This window comes from Muntiacus reevesi, chromosome 1 (genome assembly GCF_963930625.1).
Source record: "Muntiacus reevesi chromosome 1, mMunRee1.1, whole genome shotgun sequence".
Taxonomy (NCBI): domain Eukaryota; kingdom Metazoa; phylum Chordata; class Mammalia; order Artiodactyla; family Cervidae; genus Muntiacus; species Muntiacus reevesi.
In genome coordinates this window covers 236,519,218-236,536,276 of record NC_089249.1, presented here as the reverse complement: position 1 = coordinate 236,536,276, position 17,059 = coordinate 236,519,218, and the positions used below count along the sequence as shown (strand labels likewise).

Here is a 17,059-nt window from a genome sequence, read left to right as displayed (position 1 = left end):
CAAAGTACTGCTCTGTTAGGGCACCTACCAGCCAAGAGCTTCAATAGCTTCCTTGTTACCTACTAGGGGAAAAAAAAAGATTCCAGCTACTTAATTTAGTATTTGTGGAAGGAAGTCACCTATGTGATGATTTATGGTTTCCTCATCCACAGACTTGACTTTAAGAAAATCCAATATATAAAAAGACCTAGAATTATACAATAGATAAACTGTGAGATGCGGAGATTTACTATAGTTGGTTAATTGAGTCACTCATTTATTTAGTCAGTATAAACTATTGACTAATTAGACTATAAACTATAGACTTCTTTTTTTTTATTTAATTTTTAATTTGTTGGTTGCCAGGACTTAATTGCAACATGCAGAATTGTCAACCTTTGTTGTGGGATGCTAACTCTTCATTGTGGTATGTGCGATCTAGTTCCTTGACCAGGGATCAAACCCGGGACCCCTGTATTGGGAACAAGGGGTCTTAGCCACTGGACCATCAGGGAAGTCCCTATAGGCTTCTATATGTTATGCTAAGTACAATATGTTGAAATTGAAAATGTTAGTTTTCCAAGGCAAAAACAACAAACCTTTATCCCTACCTATGTATCTTCATCATCATCATCATCACAAAGCTTACAGACTCATGGAGGTGACCACACTTAAAAAACAGGGACCTGTATTTACCTGGGGTGGGGTCAGTTGGGGGGCTTCCGGGAGGAACTGACATGCCAGCTAAGACCTGATGGAGCCATGAAGGATGGTCAGACTAAAATGTCTGTGTGGCAGCGTGTGAGGCTGAGGACCGTGTGAGGAGGCAGGGCAAAGGATGGGGGGAAATGAAAAGTCCTTATGGGAATAGAGAAAGAATCTTTACGCCCAGGATATAAGTGAGTGATGTGGAGGAAGTAAGGCTCAGAGAATGGGCAGATTCAGGTGTAAAGAGCACTCTGAGATGTGAAAGATACACTCGTATACGGACTCACAGGTCTTTGAACGATTTTAAGCGGGGCACGGGCGTGATCAGACTAGCCCATTGGGAAGGCAGCCCTAAATTCATGTACCAGGCGGGTGGGAGCCCTTAGGAGGGGCTCTCGCAGCAGCTCAGGCTGAGTGCCTGCCGGGTACGCGCGCAGGTCTCGGTCGTGGCGGTAACCTCTGTCTCTGCCTCCCCCAGGGCTTCCAGGGCAGTGGCTGAGGAGACCTTCCCGAGGGGCAACAGGCAGTAGCTGCTGAGCCTCGCACCCAGGAGAAGCCGCAGGAACATGGCAGCCCCTGCTTGAGAGGAATTCAACACCAACAGACTCCATTCAGAAAGGAATAATGTCCAAGAAAGGGCGAAATAAGGGCGAGAAGCCCGAGGCGCTCATTGTCGCCCTTCAAGCTGCCAACGAAGACCTCAGGACCAAGCTCACAGACATCCAGATAGAGCTGCATCAGGAGAAGTCCAAGGTGAGTGCGGCTTCCTGCGGCCGCCTGCCGCCCCGCCTCAGTGGGCTCTGGTCTGCTGATTGCCAGAGGGGGCACCACCCCCTGGACATGGGGAGATTCCCTGTGTGTGGCAGAAGGGGTGTGAGCACCCAAAATGAGGAAACCCTGCTCATGAGCTCTGCCTGCCCAGGAAGCCAGGTGTAAAAATTCAGACCATACTGCCCATCGCCACCACCTCTGGATAAATGAATAAGCCTGTGGCCTGGATCAGGTCCCACCCTTGCCTTCTGCAGTTATTCCCCGTGAGGCATTTAGAGAAATCTTTGTAAAGCATGTCCATCGTGTCATTCCACTGCTCAGAACCCTCCAAGGCTGCCCGTCTCTCTCAGTCATAGAAATTTGCCCATCACATCAGGACCTCCCCGCTCCAGCTCTCCATCATCTGACTCATCTCCTACCACTGCTGTCCCCAGATCGCTCTGCTCCAGCCTCTTCGCTGGACCAGGGGACACACGCCCATCACATTTGGCCCTTTGCCCTTGTTCTTCCCCAGCCAGCGGCATGCTCCTTCCACACCTCCTGCAAGTGTCAGTTCTAGTCAAGCATCTGACTACAATCTCCAAAACAGAGCACTTCCTGGGTCCACACACTCCCTAAGGCCTGCCTTTTCCTGGTTCATCTCAGCGCAGTTTTTGTATTTATTTATTGACTACTTGTTTAATGCTTCTCTCTCCCCAGTCAAGTGTAATCACTGTGACAGCAGTCTCACTTACCTATCAGTGGAGCTTAAATAAATGTCCAGGACTGAAAAGCTCAACATATATTTGTTGAATGAGTAGATGAATGACTGAAAGGTGATTTCTATTCTTATACCTTACTATTATCCTGTAGAGCTGGGGGGGAGGTTTAAATTAGACATTTATACATAAAGGAGTGATGAAGAGTATATGAGAAAATTCATGTCAGATGCTCAGAGAGCTGCCTGGCACATAGTAAATTCTGAAAAGAAAATTCATAGTAATGTCCCTTCTTATATCTGGTATGCTTGAGTCAGTTGCTAATTAGACTTAAGAAAGTTTCTTTGCTTCTGAGTCTCATCCATTAAATGAATATGCTAATGCTTCTCTTATTAGTGCGGTGTGGATATCAAACAGAGTCATGGACAGGAAATCATTTGGAAATACGTGACAGGCGTAAGACATTTTTGCTAGAGACTAGAGACAATCTAGGGATAGTCATGTCAGTGTAAAATTGCCTTAAAGACATAACTCTTTGTGTAATAAGGAAATGTTCTTGATCAAGTCACAAACAACATATATCCTTACTCTTTTTTACTGCCTCTTCTTCTTTGACTTTACCATTACATTTTAATTAGTTCTTTTCTCCCAAATATATTTTTCCTGGTTTGAACAATAATAAAACTTGAATTGGCCAAAGCTTCTGGCCCCCTGTCTCAGCTGAGCCTTGACCTTGGATAAGCAGGCCCCAGTGTAAAGTTTGTGAAGGGTATTTTTCAGTTTCCATAACGTTAAAAAGAATGTGGTGTCATAAAACAAAACAAACAAAAACAAAGTTAAAAATGTTTGTGTAAGAGTCAGAAAATCAGAATATTGCCTTTCTCTCTCCTAAGGGACAAATTTCAATTTCTCAATGTATTGATCTGTAATTCAGATGACTGAATCTGTTTCTCCATCTCCTTGTCTCTCAAGTGTCACTGGAAATTAGAAATACCTGAGGGAACCTATTAAAAATTGAGATCTCTGGGCCCAGAGTCCAAAGATTCTGATAAAGTAGGAGTGATGAGGATCAGGACTGCAATTCCAGCACACAGTCCAGACAGTCCCCATGAAGGTGGTTCTTTGACTGCATGTTGACAAACACTCCACTCCACAATTCCTTCCAGGTCGACAAGCTATGAACATTTCATTGTTTTTAACTTTCCCTGGGGCAACATAACATTTAAAGGGAGGCAGGCAGCTTTAATTGTAGTAACAACAGAATGACAAACTACCTTCATGGAAAGAAGGCTATCCGTCTGGATACTGGGAGCCATAAGCTGCCGCTGGTTTACAGAGAGCAAGCTCATGAGATTTTAAAGAGGCAGGGGCCCTGCAGATCCCAACCCTGCCATTTCCCACGTGTGCTAGCCTTTTAAAAAGGGTAACTCTTGACTGTGGACAGAGCTGTTTATCTTGCCTGTTTACCCAGGGCTGGGCCCTGGTGTCTAAGCCAGCAGGTCAGACAAGAGGAGATCTTCAGTCTCCTCTGACAAGAGACTAGAAGCCAGACTCTGAAATGAAAGCACTGCCCTTGTCGTCCACCCTCTGCCCCTCCCCCAGACTCCCTCTCCGTGGCAGTTAATTATAATCCTAGCACAGAGACGACAGCAAAGCCTCCCCACCTGTCAGCAGCATTCCCCAAAGAGCAAAGGGAATTTAGAGGGCAAGCAAGTCATAAAGCAGTTTTATTAAAATAAATACGGTTGTGTTACCAAAGGCCCAGGCTTTAAGAGAGAGAACATGAACAATGCCGGCCTGTGAATTCACACTCTCAGTTTGACTCCAAGGCTAGGATGATAAAACGACAATTTAACCTCAGGGGAATGGACCAGTTAAAGAGTGGAAACCTTTGGAGTGATGGGATATTACTCATTTTTCCAGAAAGACAAATCATCCCATTGACATTTGCAGAAAATATTGCAGATAGAGCAGGGTCACACATACTGGACCTTATTGAATGTTTACTATCAGTCACACATGGTAAGAACTGCTTTTCTTCTTCACATAATCCCAGCTCTTTCCCTTAGCACCTGAGTGACCCTGAGCAGGTTATGAAATACCTGTATCTTTCTTTGTCACATGGGGTAATAGTTGTGTTGACTTCCTAAGTTATGTGTGTGTATTTTTTGAGCAGATATCATCAAACATGTTGTGTTATAATTCAGTTATCACATTTCATCCTCACTACCATTCTCTGAGGTGCGCACTGTCATTATCCACATTTTACAAATGTGGAAACCGAGGCTCAGTGACATAAAGCAGTTCACTCAGAGTCACGTGCTTGTTGGTGGCAGAGCTGGGTCTTCAACTCCCCTTCCCTCTCCTCCCACATCTGCACTCTTTTTTCAAATGTGTTTCCCCCCAGTTTTATTGAGATATAATTGATGCATAACATTGTGTTCATTTTATGTGTGCAACATAATGATTTGATAAATGTATACATTGTGAAATGATTATCACAATAAGTTTAGTCAATGGCCATCACCTCACAGAGTTACAAAGTTTTTGTTCTTGTGATGAAAGTGAAAGTGAAAGTCTCTCAGTTGTGTCTAACTCTTTGCGACCCCATGGACTATACAGTCCATGGAATTCTCCAGGCCAGAATACTGGAGTGGGTAGCCTTTCCCTTCTCCAGGGGATCTTCCCGACCCAGGGATCGAACCCAGGTCTCCCGCTTTGTGGGCAGATTCTTTACCAGCTGAGCCACCAGGGAAGCCCTGAAGATGGAGGTGCTGGGGATTGAACCCAGGGCCTCATGCGTGCTAAGCATGCGCTCTACCACTGCGCTATACCCCCAGCTGCTGTGATGAGAACCGTTAAGATATACTCTTTTTGCAATCTTCAGATACTGTTAAGAGGACTGTTAACTATAATCACCATGCTATACATTACATCCTCACAACTTACCGTGTAACTGGATGTTTGTACCTTTTAACCACCTTAGCCATCTCCTACATTCTGCCTCTGGTAACCACCAATCCATTCCCTATATATGAGCTCTATTTTTTTTTTTTAATTCCACATGTAAGTGTGATCATACAGTGTTTGTCTTTATCTGGCTTATTTCACTTGGCATAGTGTTGCAAATGACAGAATTTCCTTCCTTTCTATGGCTGAATATTTCATTGTGTGTGTATAGGAGGTGATATATGACATTTTCTTCATCTATTTATTTATCACTGGGCATTTAGGTTGTTTACATGTTTTGCAGGGCCAGTGCAATACTTAAAACATGTGAATGTCTGGAAAATACTGAAAACCATAGACAGAGGAAGAGACAATGTCAGAACTTTTCTTTTTACTATTATGCAGATTTCAAATGGAGAAATGAAGTGTGGGGCGGGGGGGGGGGGGTTGGGGATATGCCCCTATCCTTCTCCCATAGATGCCTGCATTTCCACTGCAGGAAAATGAAACTAAAATATTAGACACAGCCAACTTATGGTTAGTAGAAATTATCTGAAAGATTTGTAAAGCACTGATAGGAAAAAACATGGAGATATGTAGGTCATTTTGACAGGACTCCAATCATAGGGGCCAAAAGGATGTAACTATGGGGGCTTATGGTGGAGAGGAAAGAATACAGGTGAGGTCTCTCTGCTGGATGACCTTTTTGGACCTGCATTTGTGCATCTATGAAATGAGCAGATTAGGGATAACATAAAAGAGCTAAGGTCCTTTCAATATAGTCGGGAAAGGAATCTGCTCTAGTTCTTCAGGACCCTTCCCTGATCACCAAGTTGCATGACACTGTCCCTTCATTCCATGTACTCTATCTAGCACATCACCCTGTAGTGCTTTAATCACAGGACTCTGTACTGTCTGAAGTTATGTTATTTGTTTGTTTGCTGGTTTCTTGCCTGCTGTCCCTGCTCTATTGAATTGTATGCTTCCTTGCCTGCTTCAGGGACCCCCTAAGTAAGGGATCCCCAGTGTTCACAGTGCCGCCCGACATGTAGGAGACATGTCCTACTTGTTGAGTGAATTATCATGATTCTTTTTAAAACATTCCCCAAAACCCCATGGCATATTATAGTATTGATTGAGGGGGGCCACCCCAGGCTCAGGTGGAAGAAATATTTCCACCAGATCTGTCTTTCTTGGACCAGCACTGAGCCATTAAGCCATGGTGTTTTCCTGTGTGTCTCCTCTGTGGACACTGATCTGCTGCTCAGGGTGTGTAAGCATACCAGGGATTGCTGTGTGATGTGAAATCCACCCACCCAGTTCCCCAGGCTTTCGTCCTCTCCCTCAGAGGCAGCCTGCAGCTACAGTGAAGCCCACAGTCACAGAGGGGATGAAGCAGCAGCAGAGGACAGGCCTCTAAGGGTCAAGTTTGCAGGGTGGCAGGCCTGGGATGCTTGCTTTGGGCAGAGTCAGCTCCAGAAAGGAGTTTCCACCCTTAGAACAGTCCTTTAGACTGCAGAGCAGTCCTCACTGAGAGCCTGGGCCAAAGGCAGCATCTGATTACTATTCTGATTTCACTGAGAAACACACAAGTTCTATGTAATTCATGTGCTCCCAGTGACACAGCTAGAGGAGGAGCCAAAATGGGAATTCCCATCTTCTCTAAGGCTGTGATCAAGGTGGCGCTTTCTTACGCCACTGCACTCTGTTGCCTCCAGGGTGCTCTCAGAAAACCAGCCAACCTTCTCTCTCCTCAGGCTAGTGCTCTAGAGTTTGCAGGTTCAGGGCCCACACTGGGCATCCAGCACTTCTTGCTTTCTACAAATTTAGTTTTGTTTTCAGGAAACCTAAGTAGCTAAAAGCAACAAATGAAAAGAGAGAAGCTTTTATTACTTCCCCAGGTTGTATAAAATCTCCCTTAGGCTGTGTTGTGCTTAGTTGCTTATTTGTGTCCAACTCTTTGGGACCCCATGTTGTAGCCCGCCAGGCTCCTCTGTCCTTCAGGATTCTCCAGGCAAGAATACTGGGATGGGTTGCCATGCACTCCTACAGGGGATCTTCCCAACCCAGGGATCGAACCCAGGTCTCCCGCATTGCATGTGGATCCTACCAACTGAGCCACCATGGAAGCCCAAGGATACTGGAGTGGGTAGCCTATCCCTTCTCCAGGGGATCTTCCCAACCCAGGAATTGAACTGGGAACTCCTGCACTGCAGGCGGATTCTTTACCAGCTGAGCTACCAGGGAAGCCCTTATGAGCCCTATTCCTATGGAGGCAGCCTTTCCTTCTTCACATCTCCTGTCGGAGAATTACTTAGTGTCCATGAAAACCCCTGCCAGCCCACTGTGCGTTTAGATCTCTGGCTACATCTGATGCAGATAATCCAAGCTGAACATTTGGCTGGCCTGTCTTGTCTTGATAACCTCTCAACCCTCCTTACCTTGGATAGGCAGTCCAATGTTTAATCCTAGATTTCTAAGATCACATTAAAACTCAAACATCACCTTCTTTATCTTAGCAGAATTTACAGTGGCATTTTTCAAAGGCAAAACTAGAATTAGGACAAAAGAAGAAAATATAATGGGAAGCCTGGGAAGCTAGTCATGATTTTTCTTCCTTCTATCATAGTGGAAGCAGCATTAAATTTTCCTAATGATTTTTTTTTTATAAAACCTCTGGGGTAAAAGGGATATAGGAAGTCTTTTATTCAAATCTCTGTTCAGTGCTCACCCTCAGGCCCTGTCCCACCCTACCCCCTATAACTTCTTTGTATACATTAAACAGGTGTCTTCCAAGTTAAAATGAGATGCCATCAAGAAACTCAGGACATCTTGAGGAAACCCAATTTTATCTTTGAACATCTCTATTAGGAAAATAGTTGCTAAGGTCTTATAATATAATTATAGTACCACTCATCTTACCACCATAATATGGGTATTTAGGTTTATGTTGTTCATGGTATTAGTATACATTGCATGATAAAATATTAATGTGCAGTAATGCTCATCAAATTAATATTTAATATCTACCATGTATTAATAGTTAATAATTGTCCATGTGTTCCAGCCTATCTAAAGGACTTTGCTGGATTATGGAAGTCAGTCCTTGCAACAATCATATGAGAAAGATATCACCAATCCTAGTTTACACATGAGTAAACTGAGGCTGAGTCTGGGGCCCTAGCTTGCCAAAGCTTTCAGAGCAAACTAGGAGATCTGGGCTCTGCCCTGACCTAGCTGGGTCTTCTTTATGTTGTGCTTCTATAGAGCCTGTTCCCCACTTTTCTCACCAGAAATTCAGATGTAATAAATACTACTTATGTCGTAGAACCACCTAGGAAGTTAAGTGTATTGATACGTGTAAAGACTTTAAAAAAGTGCTTAATTCATACATAGTAAGTTAAGCCCCAGATAAATGCCTACTATTTTTTTGTGGTAGAGCTGAAATTTTTGTCCATATAACATTTCCACAAGTAAAAATTGATTCTCTCTTCAATCAACTAATTAACTTTACCTTTCAAAGTATTATCTTCACATTTTTTCATATTACTCAGGAGTAGTTCTTCATCTTTTTGTATACTCATTTTCATGATTTACATTAAGATTTTTTTTTTACATTAAGATATTAAAATCTATTTCTTAGTGGTACAATTGAAGCTATAAATAATTTTCAGAAAATATTTTTACTTCAAAATTTTTATTGACTCTTTTTTCCTCCCAGATGTCAGTCACGTTCTTTGTATCTCCTTCATAGTGAAACTCTTTTCAAGTTTAAAAAAAAAAAAAAAAGTACCTAGAAATACTGCCAAAAATGAAAGCTTCCATGACAACCAAATAAGTAGACATTAAAAAGTGCCAAAAGGACAACTGGGGGAGGAGCCAAGATGGCGGAGGAGTAGGACGGAGAGACCACTTTCTCTCCTAGAAATTCATCAAAAAAATAACTGAACGCAGAGCAAACTTCACAAAACAACTTCTGATCGCTAGCTGAGGTCATCAGGCGCCCAGAAAAGCAGCCCATTGTCTTCGAAAGGAGGTAGGACAAAATATAAAAGATAAAAAGCGAAACAAAAGAGCTAAGGACGGAGATCCGTCCCGGGAAGGGACTTAATAGAGGACGTTCCCAGACACCGGGAAACCCTCGCTCTGGCGGGCCTGGGGGAAGTGTTGGAATCTCAAGAGTTTGAATCTGACTGGGAGGGATACAATAAATAAAACCCACAGATTAAGAGCCTAAAAGCAACTCCCAGCAGAAAAGTACCCCAGACGCCCGCATCCGCCACCAGCAAGTGGGGACGGAACGGAGAGGAGCGGGCGGCATTACTTGGGGCTGGATCCGGGCCTGAGCACCCTGAGGACAATCAGAGGGAGCTTTTGTGAGTTGCCAGCTTGAACTGTGGGACAGCAAAAGAGACAGAAAATTAACCGGCCCGAACACACTGCCGGCCGTTCGCAGAACAAAGGGACCGAGATTCTGGGCGGCCGAAGCCCGCCGGGAGGGTCGTGGCGAGACGGAGGGCGCGGGCGCCCGACCGGCGCGGGCGGGAATTGCGGCTGGGGACACGGAGGGCAGAGGGCGCGCGCTCCCGACTGGCGCCGGCGGGGACTGAGACTGGGACCGCGCGGGGCAGAGGACGCGCCGCACCCGGGGAGAGAGCGCCCGTCAAGCGCCTGGCTGCCTGGGCCGCTCGGGCGGCGTGGGGACGGAGCGCGGGCCCGGCTTTGTGTGCCGCGCTTTTGTGAATCGCCCGAGGGCTGGAGCCGCGCGCAGCGTGGCGCGCGCTTCAGACGGAGCAGCCCGGAGCCTGAGCAGCGCAGATCGAGAAAAGAGCGCAAGCCTCTCCCGGGAGCGCCGGTCCCTCCCCGCACAGCCCCTCGCCGCAGCGCGACGGAACTAGCTACCTGAATAAGAATCCACCTCCGCCCCGTGTGTCAGGGCGGAAATTAGGCGCGGAAGAGAAACCGGCAACAGAACCCAAATAAACAAAGGGACCGGTGTAACAGATTAAAATCCCCGAAGAAACCACGGACTGACTACACCGGAAGGGCCTGTAGATATCGAGAAGTGTAAGCTGGAACGAGGAGCTATCTGAAGCTGAGCCGAACCCACACTGACCGCAACAGCTCCAGGGAAACTCCTAGATATATTTTTTCTTTTTCTTTTTTTTTTTTTTTTTTTTTTTTTTTTAAGTAAGGAAAAAAAAATTTTTTTTTTTCTTTCTTTTTTCTTGGTTCTCTTTTATTTTCCTTTAAAAATTCCTTATTACTCCCCCATTACTCCTTAACTTTCATTTTCATAGATTTTTACGATTTTTTTTAATTACGCAAAACAATTTTTTTTCTCATTCTTTTTTCTTTTTTTTTTTTTTTCTTCTTTTTTTCTTTTCTTTTTTCTTCTCTTCTATTTTCTTTTTCTTTTTCTCTTATTTCTTTTAAAGCCCTCTAGCACTCCTTTTACTACGCCTTAATTTTCATTTTCAATCCACTATAACCTTACAGAAGAAAGAGAAAGCGAAGAAAAAAAAAAAAAAAAAAAGAAGAGAAGCCCTATTTTTATACCAAACTTCATATATATTTCTAAAATTTCTTTTGTGTGTTTTGGTTTTTGTTTTTAATATAGTATTTTTAAGAGTCTAACCTCTACTCTAGATTTTTAATTTTTGTTTTTCAGTATATGATATAAATTGTGAACATTTAAGAATCCAATATTCAGCTCCCATTTTTATTCACGAGTGTGTTGATTATTCTCTCCCAATCTTGACTCTGTTTTCTACCTCAGAACACCTCTATTTCCTCCTTCCCCCTTCTCTTCCCAATCCAATTCTGTGAATCTTTGTGGGTGTCTGGGCTACGGAGAACACTCTGAGATCAGACAACTTCGTAGATCTGTCTCTCTCCTCTTGAGTCCCCCTCTTTCTCCTCCTGCCCATCTCTATCTCCCTCCTCCCTCTCCTCTTCTCCATGTAACTCGGTGAACCTCTCTGGGTATCCCTAACGGGGGAGAAACTTTCCACCATTAACATAGAAGTTTTATTATCAGTGCTGTATAGTTGGAGAAGTCCTGAGACTATAGGAAGAATAAAACTGAAATCCAGAAGCAGGAGACTTAAGCCCAAAACCTGAGAACACCAGAAAACTCCTGACTACATGAATCTTTAAGTAATAAGTGACCCTACAAAAGCCTCCATACCTGCAACGAAACCAACCACCACCCAAGAGCCAATAAGTTCTAGAGCACGACATACCACGCAAATTCTCCAGCAACGCAGGAACATTGCCCTGAACGTCAACATACAGACTGCCCAAGGTCACACCTAACACATAGACCCATCTCAAAACTCATTACTGGGCACTCCATTGCTATCCAAAGAGAAGAAATCAAGATCCGCACACCAGAACACTGACACAAGCTTCGCTAATCAGGAAACCTTGACAAGCCAATCGTCTAACCCCACCCACTGGGTAAAACCTCCACAATAAAAAGGAACCACAGACCTCCAGAATACAGAAAGCCCACTCCAGACACAGCAATCTAAACAAGATGAAAAGGCAGAGAAATACCCAACAGGTAAAGGAACATGAAAAGGGCCCACCAAGTCAAACAAAAGAGGAGGAGATAGGGAATCTACCTGAAAAAGAATTTAGAATAATGATAATAAAAATGATCCAAAATCTTGAAAGCAAAATGGAGGTACAGATAAATAGCCTGGAGACAAAGATTGAAAAGATGCAAGAAATGTTTAATAAAGATCTAGAAGAAATAAAAAAGAGTCAATTGAAAATGAATAATGCAATGAATGAGATCAAAAACACTCTGGAGGGAACCAAGAGTAGAATAACGGAGACAGAAGATAGAATAAGTGAGGTAGAAGATAAAATGGTGGAAATAAATGAAGCAGAGAGGAAAAAAGAAAAAAGGATCAAAAGAAATGAGGACAACCTCAGGGACCTCTGGGACAATGTGAAACGCCCCAACATTCGAATCATAGGAGTTCCAGAAGAAGAAGACAAAAAGAAAGGCCATGAGAAAATACTCGAGGAGATAATAGCTGAAAACTTCCCTAAAATGGGGAAGGAAATAGCCACCCAAGTCCAAGAAACCCAGAGAGTCCCAAACAGGATAAACCCAAGGCGAAACACCCCAAGACACATATTAATCAAATTAACAAAGATCAAACACAAAGAACAAATACTAAAAGCAGCAAGGGAGAAACAACAAATAACACACAAAGGGATTCCTATAAGGATAACAGCTGATCTATCAATAGAAACCCTCCAGGCCAGAAGGGAATGGCAGGACATACTGAAAGTAATGAAAGAGAATAACCTACAACCTAGATTACTGTACCCAGCAAGGATCTCATTCAGATATGAAGGAGAATTCAAAAGCTTTACAGACAAGCAAAAGCTGAGAGAATTCAGCACCACCAAACCAGCTCTTCAACAAATGCTAAAGGATCTTCTCTAGACAGGAAATGCAGAAAGGTTGTATAAACGTGAACCCAAAACAACAAAGTAAATGACAACGGGACCACACCTATCAATAATTACCTTAAATGTAAATGGGTTGAATGCCCCAACCAAAAGACAAAGATTGGCTGAATGGATACAAAAACAAGACCCCTATATATGCTGTCTACAAGAGACCCACCTCAAAACAAGGGACACATACAGACTCAAAGTGAAGGGCTGGAAAAAAATATTTCACGCAAACGGAGACCAAAAGAAAGCAGGAGTCGCAATACTCATATCAGATAAAATAGACTTTCAAATAAAGGATGTGAAAAGAGACAAAGAAGGTCACTACATAATGATCAAAGGATCAATCCAAGAAGAAGATATAACAATTATAAATATATATGCACCCAACATAGGAGCACCGCAATATGTACGGCAAACACTAACGAGTATGAAAGAGGAAATTAATAGTAACACAATAATAGTGGGAGACTTTAATACCCCACTCACAACCATGGATAGATCAACTAAACAGAAAATCAACAAGGAAACACAAACCTTAAATGATACAATGGACCAGCTAGACCTAATTGATATCTATAGGACATTTCACCCCAAAACAATCAACTTCACCTTTTTCTCAAGTGCACACGGAACCTTCTCCAGAATAGATCACATCCTGGGCCATAAATCTGGTCTTGGAAAATTCAAAAAAATTGAAATCATTCCAGTCATCTTTTCTGACCACAGTGCAGTAAGATTAGATCTCAATTACAGGAAAAAAATTGTTAAAAATTCCAACATATGGAGGCTAAATAACACGCTTCTGAATAACCAACAAATCATAGAAGAAATCAAAAAAGAAATCAAAGTATGTATAGAAATAAATGAAAATGAAAACACAACAACCCAAAACCTATGGGACACTGTAAAAGCAGTGCTAAGGGGAAGGTTCATAGCATTACAGGCACACATCAAGAAACAAGAAAAAAGCCAAATAAATAACCTAACTCTACACCTAAAACAATTAGAGAAGGAAGAAATGAAGAACCCCAGGGTTAGCAGAAGGAAAGAAATCTTAAAAATTAGGGCAGAAATAAATGCAAAAGAAACTAAAGAGACCATAGCAAAAATCAACAAAGCTAAAAGCTGGTTTTTTGAAAAAATAAACAAAATTGACAAACCATTAGCAAGACTCATTAAGAAACAAAGAGAGAAGAACCAAATTAACAAAATAAGAAATGAAAAGGGTGAGATCACAACAGACAACACTGAAATACAAAGGATCATAAGAGACTACTACCAGCAGCTCTATGCCAATAAAATGGACAACTTGGATGAAATGGACAAATTCTTAGAAAAGTATAACTTTCCAAAACTGAACCAGGAAGAAATAGAAGATCTTAACAGAGCCATCACAAGCAAGGAAATCGAAACTGTAATCAGAAATCTTCCAGCAAACAAAAGCCCAGGACCAGATGGCTTCACAGCTGAATTCTACCAAAAATTTAGAGAAGAGCTAACACCTATCTTACTCAAACTCTTCCAGAAAATTGCAGAAGAAGGTAAACTTCCAAACTCATTCTATGAGGCCACCATCACCCTAATTCCAAAACCAGACAAAGATGCCACAAAAAAAGAAAACTACAGGCCAATATCACTGATGAACATAGATGCAAAAATCCTTAACAAAATTCTAGCAAACAGAATCCAACAACATATTAAAAAAATCATACACCATGACCAAGTGGGCTTTATCCCGGGAATGCAAGGATTCTTTAATATCCGCAAATCGATCAACGTAATACACCACATTAACAAATTGAAAGATAAAAAACATATGATTATCTCAATAGATGCAGAGAAAGCCTTTGACAAAATTCAACACTCATTTATGATTAAAACTCTCCAGAAAGCAGGAATAGAAGGAACATACCTCAACATAATAAAAGCTATATATGACAAACCCACAGCAAGCATCACCCTCAATGGTGAAAAATTGAAAGCATTTCCTCTGAAATCAGGAACAAGACAAGGATGCCCACTCTCACCACTACTATTCAACATAGTGTTGGAAGTTTTGGCCACAGCAATCAGAGCAGAAAAAGACATAAAAGGAATCCAGATAGGAAAAGAAGAAGTGAAACTCTCGCTGTTTGCAGATGACATGATCCTCTACATAGAAAACCCTAAAGACTCTACCAGAAAATTACTAGAGCTAATTAATGAATATAGTAAAGTTGCAGGATATAAAATTAACACACAGAAATCCCTTGCATTCCTATACACTAACAATGAAAAAACAGAAAGAGAAATTAAGGAAACAATACCATTCACCATTGCAACAAAAAGAATAAAATACTTAGGAGTATATCTACCTAAAGAAACAAAAGACCTATACATAGAAAACTATAAAACACTGATGAAAGAAATCAAAGAGGACACAAACAGTTGGAGAAACATACCGTGTTCATGGATTGGAAGAATCAATATTGTCAAAATGGCTATTCTACCCAAAGCAATCTATAGATTCAATGCAATCCCTATCAAGCTACCAACGGTATTTTTCACAGAATTAGAACAAATAATTTCACAATTTGTATGGAAATACAAAAAACCTCGAATAGCCAAAGTAATCTTGAGAAAGAAGAATGGAACTGGAGGAATCAACCTGCCTGACTTCAGACTCTACTACAAAGCCACAGTCATCAAGACAGTATGGTACTGGCACAAAGACAGAAATATAGATCAATGGAACAGAATAGAAAGCCCAGAGATAAATCCACGAACCTATGGACAGCTTATCTTTGACAAAGGAGGCAAGGATATACAATGGAAAAAAGACAATCTCTTTAACAAGTGGTGCTGGGAAAACTGGTTAACCACTTGTAAAAGAATGAAACTAGAACACTTCCTAACACCATACACAAAAATAAACTCAAAATGGATTAAAGATCTAAATGTAAGACCAGAAACTATAAAACTCCTAGAGGAGAACATAGGCAAAACACTCTCCGACATAAATCACAGCAAGATCTTCTATGACCCACCTCCCAGAATATTGGAAATAAAAGCAAAAATAAACAAATGGGACTTAATGAAAATTAAAAGCTTTTGCACTACAAAGGAAACTATAAGTAAGGTGAAAAGACAGCCCTCAGATTGGGAGAAAATAATAACAAATGAGGAAACAGACAAAGGATTAATCTCAAAAATATACAAGCAACTCCTGAAGCTCAATTCCAGAAAAATAAACGACCCAATCAAAAAATGGGCCAAAGAACTAAACAGACATTTCTCCAAAGAAGACATACAGATGGCTAACAAACACATGAAAAGATGCTCAACATCACTCATCATCAGAGAAATGCAAATCAAAACCACAATGAGGTACCATTACACGCCAGTCAGGATGGCTGCTATCCAAAAGTCTACAAGCAATAAATGCTGGAGAGGGTGTGGAGAAAAGGGAACCCTCTTACACTGTTGGTGGGAATGCAAACTAGTACAGCCACTATGGAAAACAGTGTGGAGATTTCTTAAAAAACTGGAAATAGAACTGCCATATGACCCAGCAATACCACTTCTGGGCATACACACTGAGGAATCCAGATCTGAAAGAGACACGTGCACCCCAATGTTCATCGCAGCACTGTTTATAATAGCCAGGACATGGAAGCAACCTAGATGCCCATCAGCAGATGAATGGATAAGGAAGCTGTGGTACATATACACCATGGAATATTACTCAGCCGTTAAAAAGAATTCATTTGAATCAGTTCTAATGAGATGGATGAAACTGGAGCCCATTATACAGAGTGAAGTAAGTCAGAAAGATAAAGAACATTACAGTATACTAACACATATATACGGAATTTAGATAGATGGTGGCGATAACCCTATATGCAAAACAGAAAAAGAGACACAGAAATACAGAACAGACTTTTGAACTCTGGGGGAGAACGTGAGGGTGGGATGTTTTGAAAGAACAGCATGTATATTATCTATGGTGAAACGGACCACCAGCCCAGGTGGGATACATGAGTCAGGTGCTCGGGCCTGGTGCACTGGGAGGACCCTGAGGAGTCGGGTGGGGAGGGAGGTGGGAGGGGGGATCGGGATGGGGAATACATGTAACTATATGGCTGATTCATGTCAATGTATGACAAAACCCACTGAAATGTTGTAAAGTGATTGGCCTCCAACTAATAAAATAATATTAAAAAAAAAAAAAAAAAAAAAAAAAAAAAAAAAAAAAAAAAAAAAAAGTGCCAAAAGTAATTCAGTATATTTTCTTTTTCTTTTTTTGAATTCTGTGGATTCCTTTAAGTGATGGACAAAAACGCCAGTGTGTGTTCCTATTTGTTTTGTCTTCATGCTGGAGTATATTTTCCATACACCTGTATTTTCATTTTTACTTTTTTTTTCTTTTTCATTCATCTCCTCTCCATAAAAGATTAGTGTTTATAGCTTGAGAGAAATTGCAGAATCACAAA

At 41.8% G+C, this 17,059-nt stretch overlaps 1 protein-coding gene and 1 non-coding gene across 2 annotated transcripts in view; one reads left to right on the top strand and one right to left on the bottom strand.

Moving 5' to 3' along the window:
* The window catches only part of JAKMIP2 (janus kinase and microtubule interacting protein 2), a 194,118-nt gene that overhangs the window by 120,393 nt on the left and 56,666 nt on the right, over positions 1 to 17,059 (top strand). Inside the window, exon 2 of the mRNA XM_065935713.1 lies at positions 1,166 to 1,440. Coding sequence (XP_065791785.1) covers positions 1,312 to 1,440 — 129 coding nt within the window. The 5' untranslated portion in view covers positions 1,166 to 1,311. The remainder of the gene's footprint in view (positions 1 to 1,165; positions 1,441 to 17,059) is intronic.
* Positions 4,923 to 4,994, bottom strand: TRNAA-AGC (transfer RNA alanine (anticodon AGC)). The gene has a single exon. It is a non-coding gene; the product is annotated as a tRNA-Ala (tRNA).